The 20,579-nt window shown below is 43.0% G+C and overlaps 1 protein-coding gene across 1 annotated transcript in view; it reads left to right on the top strand.

Annotated features, from left to right (window-relative positions):
* LOC111243158 (MAP/microtubule affinity-regulating kinase 3-like) overlaps positions 1-20,579 on the top strand; it is a 96,010-nt gene that overhangs the window by 12,763 nt on the left and 62,668 nt on the right. Inside the window, exon 2 of the mRNA XM_086985599.1 lies at positions 14,096-14,419. Coding sequence (XP_086841725.1) covers positions 14,129-14,419 — 291 coding nt within the window. The 5' untranslated portion in view covers positions 14,096-14,128. The remainder of the gene's footprint in view (positions 1-14,095; positions 14,420-20,579) is intronic.

Below are 20,579 nucleotides of genomic sequence, written 5' to 3'. Positions count from 1 at the left end.
ATGGAGCGACGTCAGGACTATACGCAGGATGAAGCAGTCTTCTATTTGAGATTCGTTAGCGCTTGTTGGGTCAACAAAGCAGTATGTTATCTAGCGTTGTCATGCGGCAATATCACGTTGCTACGCTCTGTGCCAGTCCAAGGCCTTTTTCGGTCGACTTCGTGTTTCAGATGGACGAGTTGATTTGCGCCGCAGTCTCCTTCAGGAATTTTGAGTAGCTCAGAATGTAACACTCTCTTCTCATGTCGCCATATGCAGAAATGTAGCTTTTAAGCATGAATATTTCTTCGTGACGTTGAACTGGAAAAGTTGAACCATTCCGGTTTACGCTTAGGGATGACGTAAAAGATCAGTAGTACTATCAGCGTTGCGGATAGCGATCCTGTAGAGAAAGAACTTTGATTTCTATCATGCAAGCAATTAGAGGGTTTTTTGTTATTTCTACTGACTCTATGCAGGTCAAGTTTCCTTTATTTTAAATCTTTTCAATTGCATGCAACAGTGATCGGGTCATCCCTAACCGTACAGAGAGTTCTCGGGTCAACTGCGCCGTGTTTTACTTAAAAAGTGCTTGCAGCTTGTTGTCGTTTACTTCCCGTGACTATCCGGAGCGTGCTTTATTGTTCCAGTCAAAATATCCGGTTTTGAGGTTATAAACCAAAACTGGCCAGTTCGCCTTCGAACTTGAACATGTCCTTTGTGTGAGCAGCACTTTTGAGTGAAGAAGACAATGTTAGATATGCGCGATATGCCGACCCCCGTAGATGAATGTACCGAACCACCACTTTCAACGACAGCAGCAGGCTTACACATGCGACAGCTAAAACGATAATCATGAAGTGCTTTGGCTAGAGACGATTAGCTAATCCATCGGTGTTAGGGGGAAACCTCTTATTCAACCTAATAAATCGGTCTATTTTAATAAAAAAAACAAATCAGAGATTTCTATATGCGTCTTTTGTGCGGGGCGGTAAATTATAAAAAAATTACTGCGAGAACTAAATATAATTTTATCGAATACGTGGTAGGTTACCCGGCCAACCGGTTCACATATTCCATTGGATGTAATAAGATGTGACAATTAGTTTCGATCATACTGCTTTTAACTGTCGCTCTTGCCTTTTTAGTTGCTACTGATTTGGCTATAGTGGCTTTGTTTCAAGTAGCAGTGATGACTGATACGCTTAGGTGTCGGGGAGTTCAGATGGTCGTTTGTGGTGCAAAGCACGGAACTTCGCGAAATGCCGCTAGAAATTCTTAGTCACTTTCAATCAATCGTGTGGAACCCTTGCCTGCAACTTATGCAGGTGGGCGAACGTGCTAGTCAAGTGTCATAAAAAGCTTTGGAAGTTTTTCAGCCACTAAGGCAAATGTGGATATTCGAAAGACAGTACACGAAAAGGAAAGCATCTTGCTGTATGCAAGTCAGTATCCTACTTCTTGAAAATCAAAGCCTAAAAGAGATTTTTACCAAAAATTTACGTGAAAAAAGTTTTAGTTACACCCCGACTTATAAAATTGGTGTTACAATGCTATCAAACTGAAGCTTTGTTAAAGCTGGCCTATTTTAATCCTAAAGAAAAGCTACAAACTTTAAGGCGTGGGGCCATTTTCTCGCAGTTCGGCAACTTTTGGCCAACAGCAACAAATGGTTGTTCCTGATTTCAACGTGAGTAAACACTCCATCGTAGACTATATCCCCACATAATCGGTGTGATTCCAGCTCATATCGACTGGCCTCGTCTATTGCTTTAGAAGGGCTCAATGACGGGCCACGCAGATCAGGTATATATCTGCAAGTCTCATTGGGAACCTGACCAGTCGTTCCGACGAAGTTGTGCGAACGTAATGCCAATTGCCAAAGTAATAGTTCAGCAGGGGAAACTGGGGGAAGTATTTAATTTAACAAGCGGTTGAGGCGTAGACACACTTCGTTTCATGCTGGAATCATTTGAAATAGTGTTTAACCGAGGCAATAGCATCGCATATAAAGGTCGCAATTTAACTCAGTAAAAGAATGAAACCAAGCATGTAAATTTTCGAGTTGGTCTGAGCTAGATAAGTCAGATGCCTTCATAAATGCCAATATATACATATATATTTAAACCACCCTAGCGATGCCTCTAGGCCTCAGCCTTTCATCAATCTACGTAGTGTATAGGCCGATTATGGTCAAATCATCATACTGCTTGCCGACAATAACTTTAATAACAACTATGTTATAGTTAACGAGGGTATTTTCAATGGCTACCGTCGTTGTTGGCCGGCAAAGCACTTTAGCCACGCGGTTTTCGCTACTGCTTACGACAGTGTTATAATGCCGGAAGCTTCGTTTATGCCTTGTCACTTTGCTCCATAGTGATTATGTCAGTCGCGGAACTCCTGTTAGCAAGAGAACTATAACGAGTAATGGTGGCTTGCAGCAGCGCAACAGCAAGAAAAGACAAGACTGCTCACGGCGACAGCGACCAATCTTTCGAGAGCTGCTGCAAAGGGAGGCCAGTAGGTTCGTCAGTGGAAGCAGGCCACAGCTAGTTCAAGGGGGTTACTACAGTAACCGCTGCAACGGTACCTAGTCGAAAGGAATCGAAATGAGCTTCTCTAATAGAAACAGTGGCACGAATAGATGGTTTTTAGGTCAAAAGTAAAGTTATATAAAAGTATCACTACAATGACACATCATGAAAATAATTAAAATGATAATACAATAAGAAGGTTACATTCGTATTAAGAATTGACCTGTGTATTAGGGACTTGAAAAGAAATGTTTCAGTTTTAACACCCTGGTGCAACACCTGGTCTTAACTACAGGTTGCTGTTTCAAAAGGGCTTTGGCCTTTTACTAAACAGCACACTTCCTGCACTACGAAACAAACCTTGTGTCCAGTTTTTCGTTAAATGTTGCCCCTAAGTTTCGTAGCAGACGAAGATATGCACGAACATATGCATGGCTGATTTTGAAGCTTTTGCAACATTATAAAGAAAAAGGTGAACAAATGTTGACCGTTCAAGTCCTTGGTTATCTTGTGTCTCTCCTGGTCAACAATAACTAGAGTCAATTAAATTTCCACTTTTTGCAAGCCATAGATAGTTGTTCTTCATTTGGCCTTTTGAGAATGTGACATGATTTACGTAACAAACGTGATTTTTATCACATGATACTGTTATGTGCATAGAGTAAATGACAAAACATGATAGGACATCAAACTAATGGGCGATAGCAGCAACTAACTAGTGAAAATGAATGATATTAATCGAAAGAAGAAAAGGGATTGCGGGTTGCCATCGTGTAAGGTAAGAGTTACCGTACACGGCCTACGGACCTATAGACCTCCAGGTGTCCAACTCCCAACCTTCTATAATCGGCCTGGAACCACCTGCTCGACAAACCAGTACAAATGAACGGTTACGTATGGCGGACTTTGGTTTATGGCCGTCGTGGTAACTGACGGTGGCTGGCTAACCTTTTGGTCTTCGTAAGTGAACAGGCGTAAGCGTACCTCCAATGCAGGGAACAAAACTAGCCTCCGCAAGAAAGATGAATGGTGAGAATATGCTTTAAATGGTCTGCCTCCCCTTGCGTCCACCCACTATTCTTGGACTAGTTCTCTTCAAATGTCGCAGCATCCGAGATGCCATGTCACTATCATGGCCTGTAGTCAGTAATACCTATTTGGTTATTTTGGTTAACCTAATCATGCATTGGTTCCGTTTTTCAAGGATAGTACTCACGAGACAGTCCCTGTTTTTTTCATTTGTTACAATCGCCTACGACTTTTACTCTATCGGTACTTACTTGTTCTTCTGTTGGAGGCAAAGAGTAATATTGGTATAGAGTACGACAAACTTATCGACGAATCGCTGAGCTTTACCAGGTTTGGAGGGTGCAGTGGTCAGTTTAGCTGAGATTTCGATTTGAGATAAACAAGGGGGCAATGACTAGAATATTGGCTATTTAGGATACTGAGAGCAACAGGACACGAGAAATATGACACTGGTCCATGGGGGCATTTGAAATCCAGTAATGATAGTTGAAGAAATTTTCGTAGGCTAATCAGCGCGGCCTTGAAACGCAGATCGGTAGTGTACCGTTGTTGCAAGCGTTCATGGTATGGTATTTTTCCGTAATTTTTTTCGACTTTTCTATAAAGCGTCGGATTTGTACAAGTTTTTTTTTGCGTTTAGAGATATCGTTAGTCCGTCCTTGCTATAGCGAATTTTTTTGCAATTAGCTCACCTGTTGGATTAAAAACAGACAGTCAGCATGAGAAACAATATCGGCTTTACCATTTGGTTAATTTATGATTTTTTGACATTACCGTTTTGTATTATAATGTTCAGTGACATTATTAAAGCTACCTAATTTAACTAAAAGCAGAATGAACCTAAGATATACATTATGCTACTAATCTTTCCGTTCTCCCCGCTTTTAAGATAAGGTTTCTACAGAGCACTTGGCGATATCTGAAATTTCTTAAAAAAAAATTGTATTAGTGATAAAACTTGACAAAAACTGTCGTGATTAAAGCAAACGCTTTTGCCACGAGCAGATTTTTTACTCGTCGCCGCGAAACCTGTCATCCACTTATAATTCCAAACTTTAGTTAATTACAACTAAATGAAAAGCTCAGGTTTTGACATGAACCAAAACCACCTGACTCTCATTACATCAGTGGCCTCCCAGCACGAACATTGGCCCCCCACCTACTCCCGGTATTTAAATCCAATTCACGACCCAATCTCCTTAGATAGAAACGTTGCCATTGTTCACCATTATATAATTATCACGTTACCGTTGTAAAACCATCATAGGACTCTGTTCTTTTTGAGACAACATCTATTAGAAATACATTACGACCAACATTCGGTGTATGCTTCTTGTGAGTGACCGGGATTGGGAAAGAGATAGATTCCGTGGCGGACGAAGCAGGCCGTTCGATGTAAGACGAAAGAAGAAACCTTCGTCTGTGTTTTATTAAACTTCATCCTTCGGCCCGGCTGGCTGACCGACCGATCCACCAAGATGTCTCTTAGGTCTCGAGATTGCCACCATAATTTCAGATGCCATCGCACTTGCTATCGATACCAGAATGACGCCATTGTTCCTTGGCAAGTGATGCATCTACTCCTATTACTCGAACTCCTATTAGACTAAGCGAGTTGGATCGAGACTACCGCTGGGATAGCAGCTATCGAGCCAATGATGCTGAGTGAAAAAGTTCACCGATAAATCACTGAAGACGTTGGCTAGTTGAGAAACGTGTCTAAAAACATGTATCTAGAGACGCGTATATATACACAAGCAAGGCACACATATAATTTTCTTTTCGTGCGAGAATACTATGGTATATTTGTTAACAAACCTGTTGCTAAGCGGGTAACCGATTATCGTGATGTCACCGTCGTTGTCCACACATCTAATTCTATAGATATATACATGCTTATGGAATATATGACACATAAAGCGTGCAGGTTCAGCGATCACTAGCGGCTAATTTGGCCTCTTGACTTTCCTGCATGTTTGTGTGAGTTGAAGGATGTTTATATGTGTGTGTGTGTGTGTTTATCTTTGGAAAGGAAGTTGCATTATGTCTGTTGATTTGCGTACGAACACTAGTCATTCTCCGTATTAGTAGTAGAGTTGATCCTAAGACACTCTCGAACGAAAGAATTTGTTAGTTTCATGGACTTGGCTAGTTTCTGCTTGTGAGTCAACAGACGTACCACTGCCCACGAACGCTTTTTTGTCCATATTACCGTCGTTAACACAAACGACTTAGACACCATATAGGTGGTGCTAATCCCATGGGGCATCTATTCGTATTTGTAATTCGACGAATGTTTAACTCTATGCATTGGCTTTGCATACTTGGTCCGTTTGACTGGCACTGGACAATTGGGCACTCATGGTTGTTCATGTTTAAGTTATATCGCAACTTGCTGTGATCACAGTGAATTGAGTCATGATTAGTACCTTGTTTTTACGTATACTGTCGTATTTTGCATGGGCCAGATACGTACGTATCTAGCCCACACAAATCCTAATATTGTTGGATGGCAGTGACGTGGTAGCAAGAGCAATAAAGAAAATATTCTCTATTTTGGACGCCGCAAGTGGGTTTGTTGTTAATAAAAGACGATGGACAAGACATAACATTGAGAGCTGTTACAATTTTCTATGTGAGCTGCAGAGTCTGTAAACGTCAGGTGACTAAATACTATTTTATGCAGCAAAAATTGTAAAAAGTTTTGTTCTGTAACTTGTTGCAACAGATGCTATGTTTGCAATTGATACCTTAGCTAATTTCATCGACGGTTCCGTAGAACTGGCCAGACGTGAAAGGCCTTTAAGTACCAAAGCTTATTCATTATCACAAACTACAGGTAACATGTAATTTTTGTTATCGTTGTTGCTACATAAATGTACATTACCCTAACTTAGCTATGCAGGTCGTCTAAAAAGCAACCTGTTATTCATTGCTGCGTACTGTTTGGCAAACCGCGCAAAGATTAAGAACAACAACAAACTATACGGTTAGTAACATAACGGAACATCGCATCAATTGAACCGCAACAGCGGGCGGTTACGTCTCAGTTGTTGTCAGTCTGCTAGAAGTATATACGATCGTACACAATTCGTGTCAATCAGCAGGTTACTTTTATATTCTTACATGGCGAGTAGGCAAAGCCCGGGCCGTCGACTTAGCGTCTTTAGAAAGAACCATTTACTTTATTTCGCTTTGTCTTAGCGCGTCTACCCTGCATGTTCAATGTGCTTTATGCCTCTTTCCGTATATGGGAAAGCAGACAGACGGGCCGTAGCTTCAGGCTACAAATTCGTATCTTTTTCCTTCGTTCCTAATTCAGCTCATGTGTTGCTGTTAGGATTCCTGTAGCGATATACCTTACCAGATCAATAGTGCACCACTAGTAGTACCCTTGTCCTACTAATGCCAAAAGATTTCTGTGCAGCGTGGCCAGTACAATCCTAATTCAGCGACGAGCTAGTACATGCATCTATTTTGGGCGTGTTGCAGGGCCGCACTACGAGTCAGTACTAGGAAGGGGTGTGAGCATATAGTGATTTGTTGGTAGGAAGGTCGCAGCCAATACCGGCGGGAAGCTTACGGCGGACCTGCTCGTCCTGGCGGGGCCCGGATTTCACCATATAGCATTAGGCTTTGCATATACGAGTGTATCGCTAGCTACATATGTAGTTTCAGTGTGAGCAAGCTGGCGGCACACCTCAAACTGTCTACCAGGTTTTATGTACATGCTGTTTACAGATGAAATGGGATTTAGGTGCACTGGTTAAGCTAACGACCGATTATGCCCAATAATGGTGTATTTTGTAATTAAACAATTTAATGCTAATAATAACAGTAGTAATAACAATGACAAGCTCATTCTTCAATAACCAGTCAGCGTCGAACACACTGTGAAAACACGTATGCGTACAGCATCTGTGTACGAAAGCGCTTTGGTTTTTTTCCCTGTCTCCATTTAGGCCTTTGATTCTAGCAGGCGTGCGGTCCCTATTAAATGTAATGATAGCATATGTTTCTATCCATGCAGTTTCTACCGGTTTGGGTAGTCTTAGGAGAGATTGACTTGGACCAGCTAGCCTGACTAGCTGGTCTAGCTATACTGTACTCTATGCATGCAGGCAGATGATACAGCGCGCACTCGAAGAGCTTCTATTCTCTGCCCCCCCCCCCCCCCCCCCAGGGTTAATTGTGGGTCTGTCAGCACTAACTCTATCAAGCAAAAGACACATAAACGAATTGTGCGCTTGCAACGGACCAATTGCAATTAGTCTTTCACTGCCAAATTGACAATTAATATCAAAGTGCTTTTAGTGCGTGTCTCGTTGGTCATAACTATTTTTTCTCGTAGCAGACGATCATGGGAAAGAACTGATTACTATGGCGGGAGACGGGATTCTGTGAGATTGCATTTATTGCGCACATTTATAGCGCATACAACTATTAAAAGAAATGAGTTCCACATTTAGCGTCGTCGCGTAGTACGTATAAACGACATTATCACCTCTCACAGCTAGAAGATGACGACGACCATGACAACGAAGCGTCAAGGAGATGCGGCTGAGGAATACCTCGTAGAGCGAATGAGGGATCAGGGAAGACAGAGGTGGGGAGAGAGAAGAAAAAAAGGAAAAGAAAAAGAAAGAGTTAAGAGCGATTCTAGTGCCTGTGCAGTGTACACACTGTGATAGTACCGTAATCCGGTCTATGCAACTGTATCGTACTACGCTATACAGTTGTGCTGCAGCAGTTTTAGCTGCGTTTGTAACTGTTTACGTAGCATCATTACGCTGCAGTGGCTAGCAGTACCAGTGACACTAATTATCTTCAAATGTTCACATTTCTAACCAGCGTGTTAGCGAAATTAAGAGCTGTCTCAGAATGTTGGGTTGGGCCTTCGCGACCATCGTGCTGTGTCGCTGCTGTGGCACGGTGACACAGGTCTGCTGATAGGGTGTGGACCCGCACCACCGTGCGGCAGCTTCCGCGGCAGATTCGAGAGCTGATCTAGTTTGGTGTTGTTTCGACGGCTAGCGTCAGAGCCAGTACACCGGCGTTTAGCTGAGAAAGTGCACGGTGCTAGCGTAGCGATGGTTGTGTGAATAGGTCATAGGTCAGATCGGGGAAAGACTCAACCGCTATTTGTTGAGCACAAGGGTGAAAAACGAAAAAGAAAATGACGCACAACCAGGAGATATAATTGTATATATAGACAATGACGTGTGGATCCGGGTTACATCTTACTGCCCCTAGAGTTTGCGGCACTTCGCTGGATCCTTGCACAGGCCTAAATTGCAAAGACGAGGACCCTTCGTGCGACTCGCACGACTTGTGACTTGTGTCATCTGACATCATATTATCATTGCATCATTCACCTAATGATGTTATGTAATTTTTTTTTTAAAAATGTCTCCGAAGACTCTATGAAATAATCAAAATTGCTGCATCAGCCGTTCTTCAGCACCGTTTCTCTCTCACTTATCATTGTAACCAAGCATCAATCGTTTGCTTTAATCGACGATAACTACGACAGCCGGTAGCCTGAAGCATCAACACGATAAATAGCATTTGGTTGAGCCAATGATAACAATGACTCACTGTGACACGATTCTGCGTATCTTATCACTGCTTGTTGTCCTCTTTACGATCTGTTTTTCGCGATGCTCAGAGACTGTTTAGACTAGAAGTCTAAAACTTAGTCAGAGCCGACCGCTTTCAAAGGAGGTGTTGCAAGCATCATGTCCGATCCTTCATCTCGACAAATCCAATTTTTGGCCTCAGGACAACAATGGCTGTAGCAACAACAACAACAACGACGACGACGACGGCGGCGGCGGCGGCGGCGGTAACGACGCAATAACAACAGTGGCAGCCAAACGCGGCATTAACAAAGCAGTATCAATGGCAGCATGACAACAACGCGAGGAACAGCTAGACAGAAAGGAAAGATTTCCAGGGACAAAATGTTGGTAGGAAATAGACTATGGTCTTATTGACGTCTTCCCTACGTGGATCAGCATATCAGCTCGTTTCGACCTTCCAGTCGAAGCAACGGTAGCGGTTAACAGCGAACATTGTAGTTACGGTGCGCCTATTCAATGTTCGCTGCTTGCGAACAATAGACAATACCCAAAACAGGTAGTGCTAAAGATATCAGTCGGCTATGGGTCTACGAATGAGCTGGGAGATGATTTTTGTGTCCGAATGCTTATTAAGATAGGGAGCCAGCAGGGACGAGACGGCAGCGTAATGGACACGTATGGAAGCTCTTCGGAAAACTCATGCGGATTCTGTGTTTTATGAGGTCTGTCTCATTTTTTGTCCACGACGAAAAATGCCAAGAATTATGCATGTCAAGCAATTATCAGGGTGGGAAAAAACGAACGGGATATATATAGAAGTTAAAATAGAGGGAGTGTTGACTGTCGACAACCTTTAATGGCCGTACTCGAATGTATATATTTTTGGGCTTGCCACATTGAGGTTTTTGACCGTCTATATACCAAGCGATTAATTTTAAATGAAACCTGCCGCGTATTTAGCTGTATATATTTAATTATCTTTGATCGTTGCCTTTTTTGGCTAAAAACCCGAAATGGTCTTCGTTTTCGTCCTGTACTCTGACGCAATCATCCGCTAGACAATAAATGGTACGGGTTTCTATGAGCAGTTGCTGCGGCAACATACAGTGCCCACATCATAGTGTGACGCTACAGCTTATGTTTTCTACGAAATGGCTTTCTACGATTCTTCGAGTTTCTACGAGTTAGCTTCGAGACGTTACACCCGCTGTAATTTTATTAGCGAAGGCATTGCAACTGGGGGCAAGGTCTCATGTGGACGAGTAGCCGAACCGTAGCAAACAGCTACTCGTGGAAGCCCCTGCATTGGTAGGAATTTACTCTCCAGGAGGTTAGACCACCTCTTTTTTAATCGTCCCTTTAATAGCATGTAATGTGACCAGTATGCTCTGCGTGGCGTACTAACGTGAATTTCCTGAATTAATCCCAGCCGTCATTGTCAAAGGTGAATTTATGCGATCTGATTGAGGAAACGACCCCTTCCCCCTACGTTTGACCACGGCGCGAATATAGAGTGCGTTTAGTGAGCGCCCGTTTATCGTTTGTCGATAGTTGCCGAATGGAGTAAAACGACTTTCTTGCCAACCTGAATTTCTCCTGGCTCCCTTCTCAATCCAATATCAATTCTATACACCTATCGGTGATGTTTGTACAGCAGGAAGGTCCAGCTATCATATCCGTACCTAAAATGCTTAACACTCCGTAGTTTTTGATAACTAATGAAATTGTTTCTGATAGGAAAACATGCCAGTAGTTAAATACTAGTGAGAAGCAGCTTTATTGCATGAGCCGTATTTTGATTGTGGGTCATTGGCATTACTGAACCTTCTGGGCCACTATGTGGCAAGCATAGAAGCCGTGAGGGGCAATAAAGTTGGTTTTTCGAGTGATTTTCAATTAAATGCGGGTTCAGTGAAGGAAAACTTAAGATATTGACCCATGGAAGACCTCTACGAAGACCGACTCAGCTAACCATTAACAACTGGCAAATGCATCCTTGGCTTCAGGCTAATTGTACCTCAGTTTTGATCTAAATTGGCTCGGGTTGGGATAACAGTTCCTGTGTCGCTACTGTTGCGTGTTGTATAACAGATTTAGATTATCAAGCCTTGATTTTGCTGTGTATATACTATAGATATGCTGGATATAGAGATAAGCCCAATTATGAAGACTGGAATACTGCACGATTCGACATCAGTTGCTACAGGACCCTATACACACACACACACACTCACGCATCTTAACAATGCTGACGCAACCTTTTGTCGGACGGATTGAACAGCCTATATTTTTTGTAGAGTAAAAAACTATATGCAGTGTTCTTGGCTTCGTTATTGCCAATGTCGTGTTCACTGAGGTGCCTTGCACTTAAATAGAGACTCTTAAAAAAAAATGTTTAAAAAATAGTTTTTAAATAGAAATATGAATCAAGTACATCATCCACCTGAAAATAGCTGAGAAACATTCTCGGGGCCTTCTTGTCCAAGATTGTTGATATTGGCTCATTTAGCTTGCTTTGGCTATCAGTAGTAGGCGTGTATATGCAGCTGAACCTCAAGGACAGACGATAAAATGTTAAATAGTAATAAGATGTGTTTGTTGTCTCTGGTTTCAGGGCGATGCCTATCAGTACCGGGTTGGTGTTTTGTGACAGCGCCTAGTGTGGTGGTCCAGGACTCCTTCCGATGACCATCATTAGGTACAGAAGCACTTCCAATCACGTTTCCTTTTTGCCTAAGAACGAGGCAAATACAAAGGAAAGGCAATCCACCGGGACGCTGCGGAAGCCCAAATCAATTTTGCCACAACCGACACCATCTTGAGGTGCCATTACGGGCATCGTGACTCTCGAACAGAAGCTATTTCCTCAAGCAACGGGATTGCTGTACATAATTTTGGTAGGAGGCTCAGAGAAGCGAAATTCTATTAGGGTCACAAACAGAGGTCACGCTGCAAAGAAAAACGACGGGACGTAAGCTAGCCTCGAGCAGACGTCAGAAAGCTATCGGCGGGAACAAAAAAACAAAGCAGAATTCACCTACAGATGGCTGCAGGCCCAGCAGAAGGCTAAACTGAGCGACGTTTAGCCGTAACTGCAACGACTGGAACTACAAAGTAGCTTTAACTATTATTCGACAATATGTATGTAACAGCACAAAACAATAATATTAATTACAGTAATTAACGAGAAGATCAATAGTAGTACTACTAAAAAGTTCTACCCTGGTTACAACAAGCGTGACCGGGAGTGTGTATAGAGAAAGTAAACTTGCAACGGCGAAATCGAGCGCAGAGACGCCGGAAATCCAAAGCCAGCAAGTGCATTTATCATTATCAACAGCAGTAGCATACGACGGGCATAGAGGTCGTAGCGGCAAAAAAAAAAAGAGGGGCAGCTTAAAAGACAGCTGGGTCATGCGTTGAAAAGTTGATACTCATGTTACGTAATCTAGATCTTTTCCGTTGAAGCGAGCTCCAAGAAGCTGAGGCCTGATGACACAATAATTGTTGAAAAGCAAGCCGTTTGGAGAATTCGTTTGCATAGAGGAAAGAAAAACTACCCTGTTTATAGCCTAAACTTTCACGGAGCCAATTTTCAGACCACTGAAGACAACAAGCAAAATCGTTTATTATTAGCTAGCGTTGAAAGTACTATTTCAGCAACACTTAGACAAGTCACTGTCCATACTTCACTTGACGTAGAAATCTAATAATACATTGATCAGGAATTACTGTGTGCGCGGAAATTACGAAGGATTCAAATACCCTGTTTCTGGCGAGGAAACGTGAAACGGAAAGAAGAAAAGGCCACGGGAACGAATCGGTTTGACCCATAGATGAGCGCACTGCTAATGAAATTACAGTTAAGATCCGAGTCTGGAGTCCCGTCATGAAGCTAGCGGTCAAACGGAACGCGCCAGTTATAACAGGAGAACGCTATTTAACATTACCCGCTTATAACTGTCCCTTGACGTGTGAGAGTGGTGTGCAGTTCGTATGTCGTTATAGTCAGTGTAGATCTGGATTACGGTGGTGCGGTGTCCAATTCGTCCGGGGCGATGCCGGTTACTGCCGCACATCGGAGAAGGCTCTAGGAGACAACGGGAAGGTCTACTGCGTGAAATTTTGAACACGCTTTGAGAATTCGAAGAACTGCTGTCTGCCTGGATTCCGTCGAACATAGAAAGCGTAGAATCGAGTACGGAAGCGAAGCTACGCAAAAGGAAGCTCGCTGTACGAGCTTCTCAGCTTGGAATCGCGTCATTCAGAAGAGGATTCGCGCAATCATACTCCACCCCTTTCCCTGAAGTAAACCAGGGCTCGGTTTCCTTAAAAGAGCATCTTGTCTGAGAGAGACTTAGCAGCAACTGCTACTCAACTGTATGATCGCCAGCACTGGCCGAAAGAGGAAAACCAACTGACAGAAAGTACAACGAGCGACCAATTCGTTCTGCCGTTACTACAACAATTAGACGGCATTCGTAGCGCTACTGCTGAGAATTGCACAAGCACATGACAACGGAGTGGTATCGCCGCCATTACGAAAATTGTGTTCCGCGCAACTTTCCTTTGGAAAAGGAAACCAATGTGCCGAAGAAGAGAACAACAATAGTGTGAAGCAAGAGCGGCACGCAACTTGTGGATAGCGGTCTAGCAGTTATCGTGCACAAACATCAGTAGAAAAAGCATTGTTATTATTATTGCCTAGTGCGTTATTGGAGGTGGTGAGTTCGCGCGCGGTTGGTTTACGCACCAAAAATTTATTTTCCAAGAAACAAGCCGAATCAACCAGTTCAACAGGAGAATCATAAGCGTTCCACGTGGGAGATAACAAGAGAAAAACTGTAATATCGCGGTAGGTCATTAAGCTCGTCGATCTCAACAGAGGTGAGGGACAATTCTGACGACGTTTTTTCTTCAGCAATCTCGTCCTCATTGTGCCCTTCACCGTCGTTATTTTAATTACAGTTTCATACTGGTGAACTTGTTGTGGCTGTCGCGATGAGCGCGGTGCCCGGTATCGTGCGGGCGGCGCCCGCGCCGCCCCCGCTACCGACGGTTTCTGAGTCCGAGCCACCGATCCATGCTGCCCCTGTGTCCACATGTGGAGTAAGTGGGACTCGGGAGGTGTTATCAGGCGGAGGCGGTGCAGTCTCAACCGGGGGCGGAACTGGAGCAGGCGGTCGCACCTCCGGATCCGGCCGATCCGGATCAACACAACCGAGATCGGATGAGCCACATATTGGGAGGTACCGCCTGCTCAAAACGATTGGCAAGGGCAACTTCGCGAAGGTGAGTGCAACGATAAGAACAACTTGATATTTAGCTTGAAGTAATTTAACACGTAATTATATTCAATCAGGCATAACATTTAGGCTGTACGACGTTTAGCTTTCGCTTTTGAATGAAACCGGTTACACAGCTGGCAGCAGAATTTTTATTTTTATATAAAGCAAATATTAAATTAACATTAAACTTATTCACAATAACCAGTGTAACTTAGATAGTGGGTTTATGAAATCAAGATTAGTTAATGGTAACCAAAAAGTGAAAAATTTTACTTTCAGATGAAACAATGACAAGCTTTAAATCTAGTGATGGCATAAATGGATTTACAACTCATTCAAATTTTAGCGCCTAGCTAGGTGTGTACGTTTGGCAGTTTCGGATTATCACGCCAGGTCTAAAAAAGGGCTTCTTTCTCCTAAACGTAAAGCGTTCGCTGTTCGGTAATCAAGTAGGAAATGGCATTTCTACCAATCTAAGTAGCTCTTCACGCTAACAATGTTTTACCTTATGGCAACATTGATGTTCTAGGCAGGTGTTACATAACACAGTAGCTGAATCGTGAACTCTATCTATGCGAGTCGGTAAGAATCTAGTGTAAAACAGTCCGTGTCGTTACCTGCGACAGAGACAGCAACCTTCTCTTTGCTCCGCCAAAAAGCTCGACATCTGCAGTAGGTATAACTTTACGTTGAGTCTGAGCAGAGAAGCAATAACCGGAGCTGTTTCTACAGCAGTTCGTAAACTACTGCTGAACCGGTCATGTTCTGGCACCCGTCATTGGGTACACTGGACAAGTTCCACTAGTATGTATAACGTCCAACGGCTTTATGGGTTAATGACAATAATACAGTGCTAACATATAAACGGAGGCGAGTGTTGGGCCTTCTGGAAGGTTGAAGTGGACAAAAAGACGATCGTCCTTTTGTTCGAAATCGATTCCAATCTGTTGTATGGCTTTACAAGTCCCCCTATCTAATTAATGCAAAGTATAGAAATCAACTCCTATGAGGAGCATGTAGCTAGGTCCAGTTAAGCTTGGAGCCCTGATGTCTCAGAAAACACGAATCATTTTGCAAATTCCATTGAGCACTACGAGTATATATATCTGTCTGTATATATATATACATATAATAACATTTACACCCTGACATAATGTGCGCTAAAGAGTCATATAAGGCTTGAGTCAGTCCACTTGACACCTCAGAACCACTGTTCAATTATTGCTCTGGACTCGTAAAGTCACCTGTTTCAGAACTTTTACATATTGAGTGTTCGTTATATATGTTTTCCTACGTTTTCCTAAACAATTTTTTATGGTCTGCTGCGAACGCGAAGTGGTTCTATGTTTTTTGGCTATGTGTAAAAGGTGTGCTTAGCCAAAGGCTTCTTAAGCACACTTTTTATGTAACACAACTATCCCTAGTTCTGTGCGTACTTAGTATTGTGGTAGTGTACGTATTATAGGTAAATACTTATAAAGAATGGCAGTACAAGTTATCCAGCTCATATAACTATATGTACGTAATATATACTGGTATGAATCCTACAAGCCTGTGGCATAATTACAGAGTCAATATCGGTCTTATCGCCGTCTAGGCGACTCGTATCGCAGTATTATACTCCTGCTGTGAGCGCTGAGTTGATTGTGATTGTGAGTGTTTTTCTTTATCTTCCTAACGTTCCCACGGCTTCGCCTCTGCCGCAACCGCCACCTTAGCCCTAGCCGTGTAACGACTGTATGTATATAACGACAGATCTAGTGAGCAGCAAAGCGCAGTGCCCGTTCTGCAATTGGCCCCAGTCTGTCTTGAAGCCTATAGCTTCGACTTAAACACTTGGGAATCAAATCGGTAATCGTAGCTACTGGCTAAAATCCCGGACTAGATCCTTTTTTTATTCTTGTTGAAACTGATCACGTAAAGTATGTCAATAATAGATAGTATATATAAGCATAGTGCAGTGTCTAAATCTGAGTTGACTTTGGAGAGCTCTGTGGTAGAGCTTCTAGCACCACACAAGAGCCAATTTTGTTTTTATATAAAGCAATAAACTCGTCATAACAATGAACAGTCAGTCGTTTTGAAAATTTGAGCTAAGACTAGCTATCATCGAAAATTGCCAATCGAGACGTCAACATGGCTCGGATGATAGGCATTTTTTTTTTGAGATTTTTGCGCCTTTTCCATCTTTTGGACTTTTTGTCAATTTTGACCCCACTTTGAACTGCTAACAGGCCAAAATTTAATTCTGCTGAAATTATTCTTGTGTAGCGTTTCAGTAGCTACGATTGTTAGGAATTTTCTTAGGAATTGTTGGGAAAAATTTGGCTGAAGTATAGGTGCAAGTTTTAGGGACAACGTGTAAAAAGTATCAATCTAGCTACTGTACATTGTGCGTACATGTATTTGTGTCTGTTTATTCGTCTATCTGTCTGATACAAGTTAACCTCTTAAAATGGTCGGATTTCTTGCGGGTCTTGTCCTTTCCGGCGTTCCATTGAGTGTATTGTTAAGCAAATGGGTTACCTTTTTGCGGTTTTCATTCTTTTTGTTTTTTTTTCTTGGAAGTAGTCTTCTGTGTATGTTATAGTCTTTTACCTGAATGTGTTTAATATCAAAACAGGCGCGGGGCCCGTCAAATGTCCACACCGTACGGTTGTACCCGTTAATCTAATATCGTACCATATCGGTTTGCCTCTGTAAATGTGGGGCGAAATAAATGTGTTTCGAGCGTGCTTTTGTCGGTTGAATCTCAGTCTCACCTGAAAGATTGGAACAGTTAATGTGGAGCCTATTTTTGTCAAACAAAAATTAACTCAGAACAACACACCAGAACATCATAAGGAGTAGGTATACATTTGCTACAGAAAACTTTAAAACTATAAAAAATTTCGTACACTATTGTATCAGGAACGATGTCGACCTTTATTCAGTATCGTGTGTGAAAAAAGTCTTAACGTCATTCTAGGAGCAGAGTCGATAGGCTCGTTCACGGCCACACGATTTTTCTACGTCCCTCGGGGGTCGGCTGATTGACCTTGTTTACCTGTGTACCGTAAATAAGGTCAGTCAGCCAACACCAAACAAGAAGCGTGATCTCGTAAAATTCCTTCCAAAACTCAACCTACAATAAATCTAGAGTTGGCTAAATCTTCTGATGAACGTATTAGAAGAGACTACAGAGATGACCACAAAAAGGTAACGGGTTAGATGAGATTGGGTAATTGCAACGGAATAGCTGTTGCTTCATCTCATGGCTTACGTTAAGCTAGGTATAATATTAATGAGTCAATTAGATAAACCGATGAGGAAACAGGCGTTGGGCGAAGTGCCGGGTATATCTGATGGGTTACTATGGTTGCTATTGTTTTCTTATTATCTATCGTCCGTTCCAAATGTCTTTTTGCTTGTATTTCTCATGCCCCTACTTGGGATTGAGAGAAGAGATACAAAGACGCACGACTGTCAGCTGTTAAGTACGTTTGATGGATTATTAGAAAATGTACGCCTTCCATCAAGTCATTTCCGCGTTAGCACGCAAGAGTTCCATGAAACAGCCGGTCGAGCTGGACAAACGGACCTGTTGATAATTAGACCGAGAAGAAATAATGATAAACACGAGAAATTATTCGATGGCTTCGGTAGAACGCAGTAGAGGTATCACAACGATATAGGTGGTCATTGCTTTACTAGTATGGTGGTAGCCCATGCGTGACCCTGCTAGGTATCTTATTAAGCTCATAATATTAAAGTAAATCTAGTAAATCATTAGATACATTCAGTGACGGCACGGGACGAGGCTGTTGTGGCAAAATAGAACATTATTTAATTTGTAGAGAAGTTAGGAGAATCCACGTACGAACAGAAGTAAATGATGTTTGATCCTATCCAACAAGCTGAGTACCGTTTTATTGTGCTATACTAGACTTGTCTCATACAGTTACTAAGTATCTAATGATCATACGCACATACGTACATCGGGAATTCGACATTCAAACAGTCCGAGGGTAAACTTCATACATAAATAATATACACAGCGATATACAGTCTCTTATACGTAGAAACTACTCTTAACTTCTATTCGTTAGTCCAGCTCGGACCATCAGCAATCGACGTCTGACACGTTTGTCTCTATCTCAAAAAGAGACAAACAGCTCGTGCTCGATCTTCATTACTGCACCTACGCCACTATAAAGCACGTTGCGTCGTGCACTGGGCAGTAATCACCTTCAACGGATGGAAACTGCATCGCCACCAGTTTGGCCGGCGTTTTTAGCCCAGCTTCGATGATCAAGCGTTACTTTAGTCTGACTCTGACCGGTCGCCAAGACCGGACAGAGAACACAAGGTTGTGTAGATTTAGGCTAGCGTTGACTAGTGCGTTCATAATAGGTCTCATGCCGCATCGATGAGTACGCCTGCTGCTAGCGGTTCATGGCGCTAGCAGCCACCCCTGTGAAGCTTCAGTCGGCAATAGTAACGCGCAGCAGTTCGTGTCGCTAGAGGATACAGGGCTGGCCAGACATCAACACCTGTTTTGCCCTTAGTCGTATTTCTCCTCTGTAGTATCTAGGTAATCGGATGGTCACAAGGGCTTTGGTTTCGAAGATTCGATAGCGGAGTTGACTGACCGTACCGATTCCTTTGTTCTTTATCTGTTCATAAAATGTTAAGGCAAAATGGTTGAATTTTTTTCGGTTTACTGGATGGTTCAGAAGTAGGTACTAGTATAAAGGTAAATGATGAGGAAGTGATAAGTGGCCGTTTCACGTTGCCAGTCGAAAAAAGTAGCATTGACTCCTTTCAGTACGTCTAATGTTGACTGATGGATGTACGTTGATAGTAGTGGGCAATTCGTTAGAGACACATGATAGTTCATTACGTAATAATAATTCGTGTTTATATTGCGTACTACTATGTGTTTTCCGGTTCACTCACGGTTGATTCATTGCTATTCTGTCATCCTAAAGCATTTCTTATTAATGATAATAGTGATTAGATTAACAACAATTGTAACAATGGAAACGACAGCATCGGGATATGGTTCTTTTCCTGGCAGCCGCCCGCGACACTGGCGGATTCGCTCAGCGGCCGTACTCTCCACGTGGGCTGCGCTCGTTTATGCTGTTGTCCCTGAGCAGGCGTAAATGAACTCCCAGAAGCGTGTCATAAGAAATTGTTGCTCATCAACCTTAAGACTCACACAGCGAGTAGCGAATGAACAATAATATAACAAGGCTTTGCCACGACGCCTCCGGCACCGCCATTGAGAAGGCGATCCCGGTTGAACATCGCCGACCCGTGGTGACGCTACGCTGGCCAGACAACGGTGCTGCTCGGAATATGTACAAGCGTTCGTTTTGCGCTGAGCACCGGGAACTAGCCAGCGGTTCCCGGCTTATCTCAGCTGTGGTATTATCACTGGTGATGTTCTAGCAGATCACAGCCACTAGAGCGGTATTATGTGGCTGGCACGTGCGTACAACAGCGATTAAAGGTGACGCCTATACGTTGCAGGCATCGTAAGCATAAAAGCATGCGCCCACTGCTAGGAATCCTGCTTTCCTCAGTTCGTTTCCGGCCAAGGCTGTTAACAAGGAAGAGTAGGCAGCGATTTTCAAACATTAGGCCCATCGGTACAGTTCAGCAGCAGGCAGGACGATTACGGGGTTAGCTTGTAGTCCAGACTGCTACTGTTGTATGTTTGTTGGGTTGGTTGTGCCCATCGAAGTGCCGTTTTCGCCGAATCGTCTTTAGGTTGGACTCAGCAACAGAAAAGGCCTATGATTCTATTTGCCGGACGGTCAGCTTGACGCGCTCATGTACATATTACATGTTTATCTAGTCGCACCTAAAAAGGCGTGTATGCACATCTTTTCGAATTATTAAAGCCTGCCAGCAAGAAATTTTCGTTGCATCTACGACGGCACGTTTTCATTAAGCTGCATGGGTCTCACCGTTGCTGCACGTATTGTTAATACCCACCTATTTAAAAAATGGTAGAGCATGAACGCCCATCAGCAACCGGCAACTTTGGCCACCCGTGGTCATAGCCACGAGGCAAGCAGTCTATCTCAAACGTTCGTCTTCAACAGATCCATAGACTGCGCGAACGTAGTTACGCTGCACATTCACCTAGACCCACCCCTATTACGAAGTCCGCG

Source organism: Varroa destructor, unplaced genomic scaffold, assembly GCF_002443255.2.
Source record: "Varroa destructor unplaced genomic scaffold, Vdes_3.0 BEIS01000001.1, whole genome shotgun sequence".
NCBI classification, from domain to species: domain Eukaryota; kingdom Metazoa; phylum Arthropoda; class Arachnida; order Mesostigmata; family Varroidae; genus Varroa; species Varroa destructor.
The sequence above is the reverse complement of the archived record's forward strand: the minus strand, read 5'-3'. Positions and strand labels throughout refer to the sequence as shown.